General features: G+C 34.4%; 1 protein-coding gene across 1 annotated transcript in view; it reads right to left on the bottom strand.

The window, feature by feature from the left end:
• Window positions 1-17,259, bottom strand: part of LOC128496406 (putative leucine-rich repeat-containing protein DDB_G0290503) — a 208,103-nt gene that overhangs the window by 77,883 nt on the left and 112,961 nt on the right. Inside the window, exons 20-25 of the mRNA XM_053466019.1 lie at window positions 16,898-17,128; window positions 15,898-16,020; window positions 15,086-15,370; window positions 10,735-10,981; window positions 5,183-5,372; window positions 1,514-1,667 (exon numbers count right to left, since the gene is read on the bottom strand). Of these exons, the coding sequence (XP_053321994.1) occupies window positions 1,514-1,667; window positions 5,183-5,372; window positions 10,735-10,981; window positions 15,086-15,370; window positions 15,898-16,020; window positions 16,898-17,128 (1,230 nt within the window). The remainder of the gene's footprint in view (window positions 1-1,513; window positions 1,668-5,182; window positions 5,373-10,734; window positions 10,982-15,085; window positions 15,371-15,897; window positions 16,021-16,897; window positions 17,129-17,259) is intronic.

Below are 17,259 nucleotides of genomic sequence, written 5' to 3'. Positions count from 1 at the left end.
CTGGATATTACTTCTGAAACAAACCATAGGAGGTGCACGCGGGGAAAATCGGCGTACCTTACAGAAATCCCTGCTCTTCGGCTAGTAAGTGTTAAGGTTCTGAATGATTCCTTGTTACATCTTACTCACTATTGATCTTACAGTCCTCCCCACCTATCCTTTACCCAGTGTGGTCACTGAACAGTATAAAGGTTCAATAGGAAGATCAGCTCCTTATCCACTTTTTTCTCCAAAGCAATTTGTATTATGGATTTATTTTAATAGTGTACAGTGACAGTTGCTGTTTTTACTATTAAAAAACGGTTTGATTATCTGACCTTGCTTACTTTATCTTTTTAGGTTCTGTGCACAGGCTTTAAAAACGAATCAATAGATGGGAATTCCTACACAGCATTATGCTGAAATCAATCTCAATTCAGACTTATTTTTACTTTCCTTGCGTGGTTCAATCTCCTTTCTCTCTTAATTGTTTCTACATCTTTTTTTTTTTTTTTAAACAATGCGTTCCTGGTTACAGAGTAGCGCATTCAGTTTTGCTAGCTCAATCGTTTGAGAATTTCTCAGTATAATGGTAAAATTAACTTAAATCTTCCTGCAAAGTTGTTCCCAATTTGTATTCTATGAGAGTACAAACTGGGAAAGAGTAATGACCTTTTTTGTTCACTCACTCTATAGCATGATAAATATTCATCAGTCTTGCTTGCAGTTCGCACATTATTACTATTCCTTGAGCCTCTGAATACAGTGTGTTAAAAACAGTATGGAAGTTAAATAATAAGAGACAAAAATACAATCATGCAATAATCTGGGACATAAAACAAGACAGTAAAAAGAAGAAGATTAATCATTTGTATGGAACTGATATATAACAAAGGCCTGCCGTCAGCTTGGATCTTAACCCCAAGTCTACAGCACCTGAGAAATAATGCCCTTCTGCAGCTGAAGAGGATAAAAATCATAATTTATGACATTCGTTTTATAGTATTTAAAACGGATTTTCTCTAAATATGTGCCTGTGCTTTTAAAGGTAGAATGAAGAACTATAAGTAAAGATCAATGCTGGATTAAGAGCCTCTGTGGAACACACATACACTCATACACAAATCTCCTTACCTTTCATGTATGGGAAATGCTGTATTTGCAATGAGGGATCATGAAACATGACCCAGCTAAGCGCCATGTTCCCAGCAACAGTGGCCCTACTGCTATTCGGTGGTGCTTAGGCATATTATCTGTTAGAGTACTGGGGTCCTTGAGAGCTCAGGGTCCCGTAAGCACGTAGCTAGTGTGCCCAATGGATACGTTGCCATTGATGATCCATTTCTAAATGGTATTTTCAAAGTTGACATCATTTACTCTGCAACCTGAAAACCTGGGCTTCTATTTTGAAAAACATTTTTTTAATCAATCATTTATGAAGAAGATTAAGAATTAGTGCCCCGTATTACCACACTTTTGTTGTAATTAGCAAAGACAAAACTGCTTGTCTCATTTAAACTTATGGGAAATGTACCTGTTGCTGCAGATTCTTGGCATGTCCTCGAAGAGATACCATTTCTATTTCATATTTGTGGTTCGTTTGTTGAAATTGAAGACTTTCCTGAACGGTTTGATGATTTTGAGATTTTAAAGTGGCCAGTTCTGCCTTCAGCTTATCAAGCATTTCTCTGTATTAAGAAATAGTAAGATCAGTGGTGAGATGATAACATTGTTGGTAAGTGGTGAGGAGACCAGTCCATATTCATTAATATTTTCATTGAAACACAACCTTTTTTTTGTGATACAAGAAAAATGATGTGGGTTTCTAATAAACTGTAAGCAAACAACATGCACACAAAATTTGTATTTCTTTTTTCTTTACGGAACCTATTTCTGCATCTCACCCATCAATACTTTCAAAGCTTAGTGGATTGTCTATGATTACAAATCAAGTATAAAACAGGAAATATGCTTTTAACTGAAATCATACAAAATTTTCTTAAACAAGGGACATTCTACAATATGGGCAACAGCATCGACCTTCTGGACACGGTCGTTTCTTTTGAGTGACTTCCGTCAACTTTTAAGGCAGACTAATCATGTGGGACTTTAATTTGAAGCAACCTTGTCCCCAGTGACATAAGTCATAAGTGCCACAAATTGTCCACTGAATACAAATGATTCATGTTTATAATCGTATCTTTGATGACAATGTGTTTTATAGAATAAAAGGAGCATGGTACAGTGGAATTCTGATTAGAACAGTATAGATCTATACATATTCATTTCTGTTTCTTTCTGTTATTTGAAAGTCTTGTGTGTTTGTGTGTCTGTTGTGATGTTTGTTCATCCAAGTCTTTTTTTTTCTATGCACATTCCTCCTCTAAAACAAAATGTTTCTCTATCTCTTGTAACACAAAGAAGAACGAATTAAATGTATTTCCAATTATTTTGCAACTGCAAGTGTGTCCAAATGCCAGTTTCAAAGGGTAAAAAAAAAGTGACACAATCCAACTGTAGTGGTATAGTATGCATCATCATTGTACATTTTTAGTATACAGTGTTGAAGTGATCAGTGTGGTTTTAAGCTGCAAATGCATGAACATATGGACATATCGGTTGATTATTAAGTTTTAATGTATACAACATATAACGCAAATATGTGCATAAATGATTTTATCTAGATAGGTATATAGATATAATTAATTCACATATTTAATATAATATTATTTTACTATATAATATGTGGATTAATCCATCAATTGCAATACATGAATAAACATACACGTGAGTTGATGCTCAGACAAACAGACAAACTATTTGAAAGGCTAAAAAGCTAATAAAAAATAACTCATTCAGCCTCAGTGTGTATAATGAATAACTGTTTGTAATTAAAGATACTGTCATTACAGAAGTTCTAACATATATTTAGGATTATATTTACTGTAAAAAGCATTTCAAAATGAATGAACCATAGTACATAGTGGAAAACTCTTATATACAATTGTTTGACAACAATAAAAGTAATACATTAAAGCATTGTGGGGGTTTTTTACGGATATAAATGATAGATTGCTTTTGGTACCTATTGTATGAAAGCAATGATATGTAATTTACTAAATAAAAAAGTACACTATAATACTGGATTGTAAAATATGATATTGTAACAATGTACAGTTTTTCCTTAGAAAAAAAATCAATATTCAAACTTCAAATTAAGAGAGAAGGTTTTTTTATCTGTAAGTAGTTAAATGATTAAGAAGAAGGATCATATTTTCATAATGCCTCAGTTCAGAGTTTAAAAGTCTAAATTATTTTGCAATGGAGCCTTGCAAATACAACCATGAAAAGCAAATCAATAAAATGTCTATTCCTATCTATTCACTGGGGACCTCAGCTGCAGAGCCGTACGAAAATCGATGCAACAAATTATTACGATTTCCAGGCACCCACTAGATGCTCTGGACAAGTATTTTTACATGGACCTGTTTTGTTTTGCGAATCTTAGTTTATTGTCATGACAGCGTGCTACCGATTATGCGGAAAAAATTAAAATAGTCCTTATATAAAGCTTTTTAACTACAATTTAATGTACATTTTCAAGCATAAATATTATTCTTTTCTGGCATTGGAATTTTAAAAAAAAATCTAATTATTGAACATTTCATACGTCAGCATTTGTTTTATTGAACGAGGGATATCATGTTTAGAGGTGCATGATCATAACATATTAAGAAACAAATAACATAGATCTTTATAAGATTAAGACTATATTGTAGACATACCACATTCTTATTATGAATCATTTTTCAAGAACACTCTCTGAACAAAGATGTGGCTTTTATACCGATGAATTCACATGGTGAATCATGTTCAGTGAACAAAAAGCATCTATGCTATTGTGTAAATAATATTTTTGAATATGTATATATATATATATATACATATATATACATATATATATAAAATAGCATACCCTAAAATATTATTTTAATTGATTACATTTTTTTTAAAATCAGTTATAAAAAAGACAACATATTTTTATTTAATATGAAAGAAATAATAAAAAAAATGCCTCTCAATATTTTACGATTAGTAAGAGTGGAGTCTACAGACATTTGAATAAGTGCACGTGTTTGGTAAAGCACACAACCTATGTTATGGCCATTGGGTTGCAAAGCCACCCAGACAAAAAGTAAAAGTAAAATCGGAAAACCTAATATTTAAGCACTGCTCATGTGGATATCTTTCAATGGCCCTCGCTATTTCGAAAGGCTTTTTTAAAACAATGCACATATTTAGCACTTTTTAGACCATGAAAAACCATTAAACCATTAAGTGCCAGTAGAGATGCCTTAAGGGTATTGCTAAAAGAATACCAAAAACCATGGCAAAAGGTAAAAAAATTATATATAAAAATATGTATGCTATTCCCTACAAAGTCAAATGTATATTTGCTCATCTATTCTATGTTTAATTTTTTTGTATTTCTCCATCCATTATACTGCTTTCCCCAATGTTCTGCTCAGAGTTACGGAGAAAGCTATGTTTCCTATTTGTTTTCGGCTGGTCGGTTCCTATTCATCACAGCTGGTTGTTTTTATTGGCCTCTGCATTAATTGATAACCAAACTATGGTGGGTCTCGGATATCTGCACAAGGCCTTCACCTCTTGCAGTCACCTGCTATCAAAGCCTAAACCATTTCACTGGTTATTTTTAGCTGCTCCTCTTATGTGACTAGGGGGTTACAGGAAATATACTTAAGTACAGCATTTGGGATAATTTGGAACCATCAAGCTTGGAGTCAGCGACTTTGATGAAGAACGGGGGAAAACGAGAGCCATATGTAACCTTTGTACCCCTCAGTGTTGGAGAATTAAGGTTATTGCCCACAGCTTTACTGCAGAAAACATCCAACAAAATGCCGACACCTCCCCAACGTGTGCCTTTGTACAATTCAGTATGAAACTGATGTTGACCAAATGAAATACATAACTTAATTACATATTTTACATACATTTATATGCGCACACATATGTAGAAAGACACTCATGCACAATAAACACCTAAAGACACCTTTATGTTGTACAAAACCCCAGCCTTCAAATAAAAATGCATGCATGTAATTAGAAGTTATTTATAATTTTATGCTTTTGAAGAAAGTTCTGCTTTCAACTTGTCGTTAAATAAGTGCCCACTCACTTGTATCCACAGTTTTCTTCTTCTGAAGCTGTGACGCGTTCTTTTAAGGTCTTCAGCTCTGTCTGGTATCTCCTGCTGCTCTGTTCTTGGCGAACGGTTTCAGCTATTTGCTTGCTTAGCTGCTCTTGAGTTGCTTTCAAGCTGGATTCCTGAAGAAGAAGTTTTTCTTCATGACTGGCAAGTTCTTGAGCTGAAAGATACCATGAAAAAGGAGAAAAAAAATGACCTCAGCATATACACTAATATTTAAAACCTATGTATGTTTTTACTTGCACGTGTATCATCATGTCCTAAGCTTTAAACTATCAAGACAATTGCTAGCTTTTGTTCCCTGTTCAAATATATTTGTAAAAATATATAATTTGAACATCACATTTAACCCTTTCTGTAATTTCACTGTACAAATCCTTGCATTCAGATTACCGTATAAGAATCACAAACAGCTATTTTATGATAAATATACGGGAACTATTCGTAATGTAATTAACAGCAGGGAAAACTGATGTTTTCATTGATTGACCAGTTAGCTCTGTTATTAGACCAAATTGTATGGTCTTTTAAACCAGTCTCGTTCTTTTCAAGGTCTACCAATAGATGGCGCTCAGTAATCAGACCAAGACTGAATATAGCAGGCACTGGCAGGGCTTTCATTTTCCTACAAAAATAAGCAATTTTAAGACAAAGACATTTTCCCTTTGTTCTTTGTTGACCATGGTCCAAAATGATATGTGGAGATGATTTAAATAAAAAAATTGTGGATTCTACCAAATATTAGCACTACTGTATTTTTATGGATTAGGGGTATAAGGGACAGGAGAACGCTAATGGCATATAGGGGGGATTTTATAACACACACACATATTATATATATATATATATATATATATATATATATATATATACATATACATACATATATATATATATATATATATATATATACACACACATACATACACACACATACATACCGGTATATATATATATATATATTTAATAAGAGTAGCCAAAATTACTATAGAAATAGAAACATACAAAAGTACAATGTTCACAAAATACAAAAATAAACAACTTGCTTTCTATTTCAGGGGGAGAATCCAACAAAAGGTTAAACTGTACAAAAATGCATGTGTAATATATAACAGTAAAACACAGTAACAAAGGCTATTGTGTGTGTACATCTCTCTCTTTTGGAGAAACAGAACAAAACGGAATACATTCTGATTCATTATTTTGCTACAGGACATTAACCCTTCAAGTGCAGAGTGGCATGTGACTGTCTTGGAACGAAGGGTTAACTAGCAACTTTTATGCAACCTTTAACATATTAAGTAGCATATTTGAGCCAACATGTAGTAAGAATGTGCTTAAGACTTTGATATTGATCCAAAGGCCTTACGCTTTTTTGTGAACTTGCCCGAAGGCGTGAGACAAGCATCTTAACTCAGTGAATTATCATCATCTGTCTTGCAAAGGTGGATATCATATAGTGGGCTATCTCAAAAATCTGCCTGTTAACAGGAGGGCACTTTATATATCTTAAAGATTTATCACTTTGGATCATCGATCTTATTTAAAGGATGACAAAATATTATCAAAGTAATTTGAAATGGGTTTTATGTTTTGCTAATGTTCCAAAACATTATTATTGTATTATTATATTATATTATATTATATATGTATTGCTTGCACTTATTTTTACATTATATCTTTGCATCATACCATGCATCTCTTGGTTTATTTAAAATAATAATCCATTGAGTGTGTGCCCCATTAGGCTTTCGCAAGAAATGAGTTAAAATGTTCAATTAAGTTAATTTTAAGTCAGGTAAATCATTCATTAATTTTAAGTCAGGTAAATCATTCATTTTCACAAAATTCATGTTTATTTGTTCACAAATGACCTTGGTAAATAATAGGAAACAACAACTGAATGAGTTATGAGCTTTATTAGTATGTGTCTGTCTATATATATTATAGACAATTAATAAACCTTACCTTCATATAATTCATATAATAGGCATGCCTGCATCACTTTAAGTACACCATACAATAAAAACCCAATCAAAGAAAAAAAATATTCTCTGGTAAACAAAGCATAACATTTTATAATACAACAAAAGCTAAACAATAGGAAATCAGTAAATTCTGACATGCTTCCCCCCCAAAAAGAGGGTTTAATTTCCCTGTGTATCTGCACCTCTTCAGGCAAATGAGTGGAATGTTTAATAATTTCAACACGTGTTGAAATACGGATGCAATCTAATGAACTACTTCAGCTAAGTCTGCTTTCAAAATCTAAGATAAACCCTCTAAGCAGTAAAACAAAATCTCACTAAGGGGAAAAAAGGGGAAAGGAGGGGGCCCGGCTTCCATTACTCAATAAAGAAAATCCAATCACACAGTAAATCAACCCCACTCCACCCCCAACACCAAAGAAATGTTTTTTGGCATTGTAAGTGTCAATCCATGAATGTTTCAGACGAGGCAACATTTTGTTCTCTTACCAGGCGTGTATCAGCTTATGCAGAAAACATCAAGCTTTAGAAAGCAATCACGTTTTCCTCAATTGCTCAGCGGGAAATATAAAAAAAAAAATGAATCACAATTGGGAATTAAAGTTCCTGTATTGAATGCTGGTATATTACAAAAATGAAGAAAGCTCCCTGGCCCAGGGCTTTGAATTCTACAATGTTTCCATGTTTGAATCTCGTCCACAAATGCATATAATGTATTAGATGCATTTATTCTTTGAAGAAGTAAAAAGGCCTTATAAGGCCATCAGGCAATCACGATAGACAATGGAAAAAAATAAAAATGAGAAAGTAACAGTACCAACACACGATATGCATATTTTAAAATCATTTTACATGTTAATCTCTTAATAGAAACTCGATGATTAAAAATCTCCTTAACCATATTACATAAATATGAGCAAAAAAACAAAAGTATACTGTTCCTCAGCACAGCATAAAATGGTAAAAGGATATCTGATGGCCTTTAGAAAAAAAATAGAATAAATAAAACCAAAAAATAGTCAACTATAAATTTATACACATGTATAGATATGTGTGTGTGTGTATATATATATATATATATATATATATATATAAATATAAATATATATACACACAAACATATGCATACACACCTCAATATATTTAACGCTAGAAAACATTTTACCTGGTTTATATATATATATATATATATATATATACACACACACATACATAAATACTGCGGAACATGATGATGCTATATAAATCAATAAATAATAATTATAATCCCTGATACACAAGAAAATATATTCAAACATTTCAGCTCCTGGATATCCTTTTTAAATCTTCCTATATGGTCACAAACAGATTTTGTCATCTAAAAAGGGGCTTGTGCTAGGAACCATTCCATTTTATGCGGCAGAGAAAGGGTTAAATTAGTTTACGTTTACCTATGCCCTAGACTTGAGCTCTAGTTGATCCCAAGCCAGAGGCACCAGCAGCTGCATGCTTTATTTACAATCCCTTTGGCAGACTTACAACTGCCCCGGGCTATAACATAGTGTACCTAATGTTCAAACTGGCAGGTAATCTCATGTCAAACATACTTCTTTGATTTAAAGTGATCAATAGATTCTTGTAAAGAAGTAATTTCTCTGATGTTTCCACCTTGCTTTTCTTTACAGGTGATTCACACAAAAAAGCCCACTTATATGATGTGTGAACAATAAACAGAAAAGCTATAATCATGATTTTTTTCTAGGTTTTTTTTTTTCATATGTTTCCGGTGAACGGCGATTTCGGATCAATACCCCGTGTAATACAATTATCTGCAATGATCTGGTTGTATTGAAAAAGAATTTGCAGTAGACCTCTAGGGGTTTTATCTAGAAACAACTATCTTGTTTGGCTGTGAATAGGAAAGTGGAAAATTAAGGTGCTGACATTGAATGTCTATTAGATTCCAAACGACTTCATTAATGCAATATTTCACTGCAGAATTCTCTATCTATTTTTTAATCCCAAATTCAAAATGTTTGTTTTTTGTTCAGGCTATCTTAATTTATCAAGATATATATTTTCCTCCTGTACACTCCTCTTGTGTTATATATATATATATATATATATATATATATATATATATATATATATATATATATATACACACATATATTTTTATATATTATATTATTTTTATTTTATTTCATTCTTAACTCTTACATAGCTGATCTGGAGACCTAAATATGCTTGTTTCATTGTGATAGTGTTTGAAGGATGGAAACAAACGTTAGGTAGAAAGATACATATAAAATATACGTGTACATAAATAAACTTCTAATACATAAATAAGTTACGCTATATTACAAATTAGATTTTTTTTTTTAAATATGACTATTTTTACAGCTACGTTTAGTAACGCTACAAAGAAAGAGCTTTGTTTTAGCCATTAATGTAAAAAAAAAACTAAAAATCTCCACGGTGATATGATTCCAATATCATCTGTTTCAGTTTTACATAATCAAAAAAGCACTGGAGGATGTGTAAGCACGTGACGGGGGCCGAGATGACAGAAAGGTGTACCGCAGGGTTTTCTCCTATTATTTTTTGTACATTTCATTTCATTTTACTGTCTGTGTATGACAGACCGGGAAAGTAATTTTCCTTGAATTAAGAATATTTGTAAGTACGCGTATAGGTAACATGAAGGCAAATTTCTATTCCATCTTATACGTAAAAGAATATCTGTGTAAACAGATTTGTAGACAAATAAATGGATATGTTTCACATGAATATCTATATTTAATGTTTTACATTATTTCACAAAATGATAATAAAGGAGAATATGTCCCACATATTTCACAATAGGGAAGACAACAAAAGACCATGCCTCTGTGCGCTTACAATCGTTAGAAATTAATTAAGCCAAATAAAAATAAAAATCTGTTTTTAATATTTATTTTTATGACTAAAACAAAGCAAACTGTTAATGAAAAGTTACCAGGGCAAAATGATTCATTTCCATCACATCATGCAATAGTGAAATTCTAATTTCTGTAATTGAAAAGGGTTTTGTAAACAAAGCACATTAACTCAAGAATTAAAGGAAAGTTATTTAATAAAGTATTACACCTCTGATTACTCTTAGTCACGTTCTAGCGGTATTGCTTAGCATTTTGTTGCATTTTTCCAGCTTGTGTATATGGATAACACAGAGATGTTTTATATGTCACGCAATATATTTAAAGTCTGCATAGAGACACACTGTCAGAACAGATGCACCTTAAGGCAAAACTGATTAAAAGATATATTGTATGGTTAAAATCAGTATATATACATATATAGATAGATAGATAGATAGATAGATAGATAGATAGATATAGATATGTATAGATATGTAGATACTGCATTTTAAGTACGTATTCGTGAAAGATACAAATCATGTATATTGCATATGGTGTAGCAGCTTGCATGCTGGGTACTGTTAATTTATACAGAGGTGTGGGCCTTGTCAGATTAAACCGTACTGGTTATTACCATGTCCTTCGGTGGTATTACCTGCTTCTCTGTACAGCTTATGTACGTCCTGTAGCTCCTGACTCAGTTCCTTAGCCTGGTCTTTGAGTGCATTGTTTTCCAGCTCCTTTTGATTCTTCTTTTTCTCTGTATCCTGGATGCTGTATTCCAATTTCTTGACCACGCTGTCAAGGTGCTCCGCCTCGGCCGCTTTTGCTTTGATATCTTCTCTTGCCTGCAGGAGATCAGCCTCTGACTTTCTCAGAAGGTCATCTCTTTTGCTTATCGCCTGTTAAGTTTAACACAGAAAAAAAGAAGGTTTTCTGAGAAATAAATAATATGTACCCTTACGTCAAATTAAGCCGATATATATAGAAAGGAAAATATAATTATCAGTGGTGTAAGATTGAAATGCATTTACTTCTTTTCTCACATCAGTGGAAATATTTACAAACCTCACAAAGTGACTTACCTATCTGAAAAAAGTTTGCATGTGCGTTTGTGCGTCTATCTCTATACAAACATTGTACTGTGTGCTTATATCAGCGTGTACACACAATATCATTTTAGATGAAAGCCTTTTTTCCCCCTTTGGCAGGTACCCAGGCAGTATGTGTGATATTATGTGATCAGTTTTTGCCAGCGTCTACCATTATTCTTTCAATTAACCTATATGCAGGCATTGAGGCGTAGGCACAACAAGCACGGTTGATGACGGTTTCACTCAGCAAGGTGCGGCACCTGCCAGCATTGTGCTCTAGCGGGCATTAGCCGCAGACACGCACCGTGTAAAATGCACGGCTTGTAATCTAGTCACAACGTCCTCGCTTAGAATTCCCTTAAAGCACGCTGGACACAAGCTAGATTTCCGTAGCTGCCTGTCAAAGCATACCCACAAATGGTTAATGCGTTAAATCATACCTACAAATGGTTAATGCCTCCCAATTATTTATTAAATAACTGCACATAAAGGGTTAAAGAAACTGTCTTGTCATGAAATGTGTCATAAAATGAACAGCTATGTATGCAAAACTTCTGATCACGTTTGTTTGAAATAAAAAGTCCATTACAATACAGGGCTGAGTGTGTAACAGTCCGATAGGTCTCTCCCCTTCTTCTTCTTCTAAGGGGCTCTAAGACAAATGGGGACCCTAAACAGCCACTTATTCTGCATAAGAATAAACTAGGGTTTCTCCGGCAGCCTCTGTTGTATTACTATTAGTAAAATATCATAATGATTACAGCAAAAGCCTTTTTGACCTCCTCATCAATATGGCCAGTCCTTTAATGTAGTACTTTCCTTTCTTTAAGTTTATCTCTCACACTACTGCAACATTATGTTGGTTTCCATGAGACTCCAAGCCTCTTCCTTAGCTTACAATGTTGCATTATATTGTGTGCCGTATACGTTTAACAATGCAATTGCATTTAACGCACGTGGTGCCCACATTGCCTGAACCAGCATGTAACTATTTAGCAAACATGGGCTCTTGTGTTTTAAGCGGGCCGGGTTCGTTTAATTCTGAAATTGATAATTGCCCCCAGGAAATATAACATGGATAACAGACTGTTCCTCTCTACGGCAATTTTTGTTTTGCATTTATTTAAACATTTCTTAATTTCATGCAAAGCTTTGCTTGAGCAGAAAAAAATATTTGGGATACATAAAAAATTATTATTGAGCAGAATTTTTTTTATCCAGTATTAACAAAGCAATTAGAATTGCGGGAGAATGAGAAATTATTTAAATGCATATTTTTTCATTATCAGGTTGAACACTGTAGGCTGAGCATTTCATTTTAGAAACCATTCAAAATCTGTTTTGGTTTTTTAATTCTTTTCTCCCGGCAGTAATTAGTGTAATCTGCTTTGCTTTATTGTAATGTTTCATTGGCGTAGGTTTCAAATCAATTAATATTTAGAACTCATCATGACTGACTGGTATTTATTGGCTTGTTGCCACACCTTGATTCCCTATCACATTCAATCATGCCTCTTTTAATCTGAATATTTAGTACTCTTTCATGTCTTAATTACAGCAAATTGCACACAGTTGGCACCATTTCTTGAAATTAATCCCAGAGTACTTTGTTTCTGTCAAGCAGTCAAAGCCTTGGAGAATAATAGTAAATGTTATTGCAGATCTAAATTTAAATGACTGTCTATGTATTTAACACAAGCCTTTAATTATTCGCGCAATTCATTTCGGTTCAAATGTTAAACATTCTTCATTAAAAATGTAAAATTGCTGTAGACAACAAGAGACGTTAAAATATGTTCAGTTCTGGTGTTAAACATTCCAGCTAATTCTTTTTGTTTTTCTGGGTTTTTCTGCTAGTGCTTTCTCAGTTATATGTATATTTATTACTATTACCATAAAACATTTTTTAACATATATTTTATTTTATTGAGTGAAGAAATACACTATATTAGGATATAAAAAATACAATATAAATAATTTTAAGATCCCTATCCCACATGTTTAAATTGATATTCAATGTGGGTTATTATTAATTTTAATGTGAGGGATATGCCACTGGTAATACATGCATAGGACAGATGAAGACTGTATGGTGAAACAATGGACAGATTTGTCTAAACTAGGCACACTCTGTGTTTTTACGAGTCACTATAGACAAATGTGAAGGGGGTAAACTATTGTCAACTCCCACCCAAGTTCAGCCCAGGGGGAATCATGCACAAAATGGCAAAAACAACCCCTGCTACTTTGGAGAGTAAAACCTTGTGTCATGAAGGGGTTGAGTCATACACCTATGGATCTTACAATCTGCAGAATGTTTTCCTGATTGTTTATTTCTTGTAACATAAAATTAGGAAATAGTACTCTTCAGGTGATATATCATCTAGGCTGGATACATTTGTCTGTAAAGGGCAATGTTTACTTAGAAGAGGCGATTTGATTGTTTACACCCTTGTAATTCCTCTATAAAGATATGCTGAGCAGGCTGGTGCAGGGTGCAGAGGGGAGGCCAGCCCTCTCTGGGAGGCAGGAGTGCAGTAGGGTCACGTAATGCCATGCTGCATGGAGTAATGAAGCAGCTTGCACCATTTGCAAGCAGAAGGGAAGCCAAGACAAAGTGACCTGACTTACATATTTGCATGCATGTATGTGTGCACACAGATGTGCCTATTTATTCCAGTGGTAGGTGGGAAGGGTTAAGGATGGTCCCCAGCCATCTCCTTATAACACAGAATGCAAAGGTTGGGCTTACATAAATGAAACACCGCTGGAGGACATATATTAAATTGCCCCATTTGCAAAGAAGAACTAATGGGTAAATGTACTGAACTATGACAGCTAGAGAGCTACTCGTTACTTTTGCCTTAGGGACTGTAACAACTAGTCTGCAGATGGATCATTGGCGAGAGACACTAAGAAATTCCTAAGGGTGCAAATCTTCAGCCGATAGGAGTAAAACGGTACCACCAGGACTTAGCAGCAACACTCCAGAATCCCAAGGGAAAATCCTAATCGTAGCCAACGTTCAGGACAGAGTGAGTTCAAGATAATCAATGATCACCAAAGATCACCAAAAGGCTTACTACATGTGCAGCAAAACACAGCTCGCTTGTGATTTGAATAGATGTTGAGGCACAACTAGCTACATGCAACCGGGCCAATGCAACTCTAGGATGTGTAGTGAATGGCTCATTAAGGCCCCTTAAAATAACAAAAACAAAACAAACAGATCAATGTGTGAGGATTAGGTGCGAAAAGGCTGCGAATATGTCCAAGATGCACTCGGAAATAGGAAAGAACCCACAATTGCTGCCTATTGAACAAGGCCAATTGTGCAGCCACAAGTAGGATCTTGACCGGCATTCCCTTTTCCTGTGATGCAAATCAGACAGCAAATACATATTTAAGATGTGCTAGGATGCACAGACTTCTTATTGTATATATATATATATATATATATTGCACGCACACACCATATCATGTTTCTGTTTTGCGCTTTGTTACTTCTAATGGGCAGGCAGAAAGTCTAGCAATTGAAACATACAGATTAAAAAATCTTATGCTTCACATGCATGCATATAATTTGATACCTTTAAAATCAGTGGGATGGTTTCAATTTGATTGTACTTACCCATATCGACATATAATAATGGACACAACCAACAATGAAAAATTTTCATGAGAAAGGAACAATCCAAATAAATGAAATAAATGAATGTGTTTTAAGAAATAAATTGCACAATATTACAGTTTTTTTTTTTTTTTTTTTTTAAATGGTACCAAAAAAAAACCCTTAAAAAACTTCATAAATCCCCAATAATAATCTTGTTTCAGGCATGTCTTAAAACATGCTTTCATTCCATGCTGAAATTTTAATGATTTTTTAATCAACGCTTGTTATTAAACGCATACCTGATCTTTCTGAGAACAGAATTTCCTGGCTTCTGCGAGTTCTGCATCTAGCTGAGCTATCTGCTGTTCTAGTTGAGCAAGTTCCACTTGATGATTCTGCTGGGATGTCATGATATCCCGCTGCAGTGACTGCAAGGTCTTTTCTAGCTCTTCAATTTCAAATGAATATTTTTTCTGCTGAACAAGCACATTAACAGCTTCTTTATTTTGCTCTTCTATGATTTTCTGACACTCCTCGATTTTGGACGCTTTTTCGTTGAGTAGGTTCCTCGTGTTTTCAACCTCCTGTTTAAAAAATAGATACAAAAGGGTGGCATCTAGAAAACTGAAGAAGATTAGAGGAAAATGATACATTTGTCTTTAAATTCTGTGTTCAGATAAAGCTAATATTCTAGGTAAAGCGATACCTGTAACTGGCCCTACGGGAATAACCTATAGTCCTGATAACGTCAAAAAGAAATATGGTACAAGTATGTATTTGAAACTGGTCCTAGTTCTGAAAACCATTGCTAAGGACATATGCCAGTTACCCTGCATGCTGGCAAAGTTACCAAATACTTTAGCAAGCTCAGGATCACCGGTCAGGAGACATTTATCACGCACTCTGTGGCCATTAAGAAGTGCGGAAGTGGCTACTTAGCTTCGCTTATCTTATAGCGCAGAAAGCATAATCAAACCCAACTCAAACTGTAGTAAGCAAGTGTATAATGGGTAAACATGACATCACAAGCAGTGCATCGCATAACAAGTTGGACTTGGGTGGGGTGGGGATATCCATTTGCAACATAAAATATATATGTGTATGTCCCTACTTTCCGAGATGCCTCCAGTTGCAATGACAGCGTGTTATATTCTTCATTGGAATAGCTGTGATGGGTCTTGTGGATCTCAAACTCAGAGCAAATGATACTTATTTTGTTTTCAGCCTCTGATACCTGTAAAAGAAAGGCAACAAAATGACCATGACGGTGTAAGTAAACAGGTTTTGGGGAGAGTCAATTTGAGTTGGATTTAGTTTATTTGACAGTTGAACGTTTGAAACATTTTGCCGTCTCGCATGTACCTGCAGTTTAGTAAATTGACTCAGTTATGGCCAAAAGTATGTGGAGCCTTTGCTTTTGTTCAGCCACAAAAGCATTAGTGAGGCTGGTCTCAGATATTGCATGATTACACTTGCCTTGCAGGCAATGTGTTCCAATTGATCCCAAAGGTGTTTGAGGTCAGAGCTTTGTGTACATGAGTCAAGTCCTTCCACATTTTCTGTATGGACCGTTTCATGCTAAAACAGTTAAGGGCCTTCCAATAGCTGTTGTCACAGAATAATCTGCAATTTCATTATATACCGTAATGTTAAGATCTCTCTACTGAAAAAAGGGGCATAGCTTAGCTTTGCAAAATAGCCACAGTCCTCTTCGACCACACACTGAAAACGCGATTACTACCTAGTCATGTCCAAAACCCATGATATCAGAACAGAATACATTCAATCATGACATGAATGCTGCAAGATACCCTAGTGGCCATGTGTGGAACAGCAATAAAAAAAACTTTAAAGTGTTTCAGGTAGTGGCCCCAAATCCTTAAATCACAGCAGCCCAGGAGGCTCCAGCCCTTCCCTGATAATGTAAAACCCAAAAGGACATTGGGGACAACAAATCCAAATTTCAAGTTGAAGATGTACAAATACGCTATTATAGTGGCGTTATTCCTTTATGAGATAAAACCAACTAACCGACTGCAAGGGAAAACAAAAAGCACATTTTGGGCTTTAGAGACAAAGTTGAAACATAAATTGCAAGAAAAGACTTGTACCAGCTTTTGAAGATCGTCAACCTTTTCTTTCATTGTTGTCAACTGATGCTCATATTGCCGGCATTGTTCTTTGTTCAATTTAACATCATCCTTGGAGGTTTGCAGCTCTCCAGTTAACTGGTCAATCAGGTCTTCAAAGGTTTGTACCTGGTGGCTCTTTTCTTTACATTGATTTTGAAGAATCAATACCTCAGCCTCCTTGCTCTGGATAGTTTCTTTTTGACTTGCAATCTGAGTGAGAACACAAGGAAAAATGTTTTTTCAAAGTTTAAAACCTTCTTATGTGAGGTGCTTCCATCCATTCTATAAATATTCTACTTTATTATTGCTTTGTTTTTAGAATTATGTTATATTTATCTAAG

Source organism: Spea bombifrons, chromosome 5 (genome assembly GCF_027358695.1).
Source record: "Spea bombifrons isolate aSpeBom1 chromosome 5, aSpeBom1.2.pri, whole genome shotgun sequence".
NCBI classification, from domain to species: Eukaryota; Metazoa; Chordata; class Amphibia; order Anura; family Pelobatidae; genus Spea; species Spea bombifrons.
Note: the sequence above shows the minus strand (reverse complement) of the source record. Positions and strands in the feature narration are given on the sequence as shown.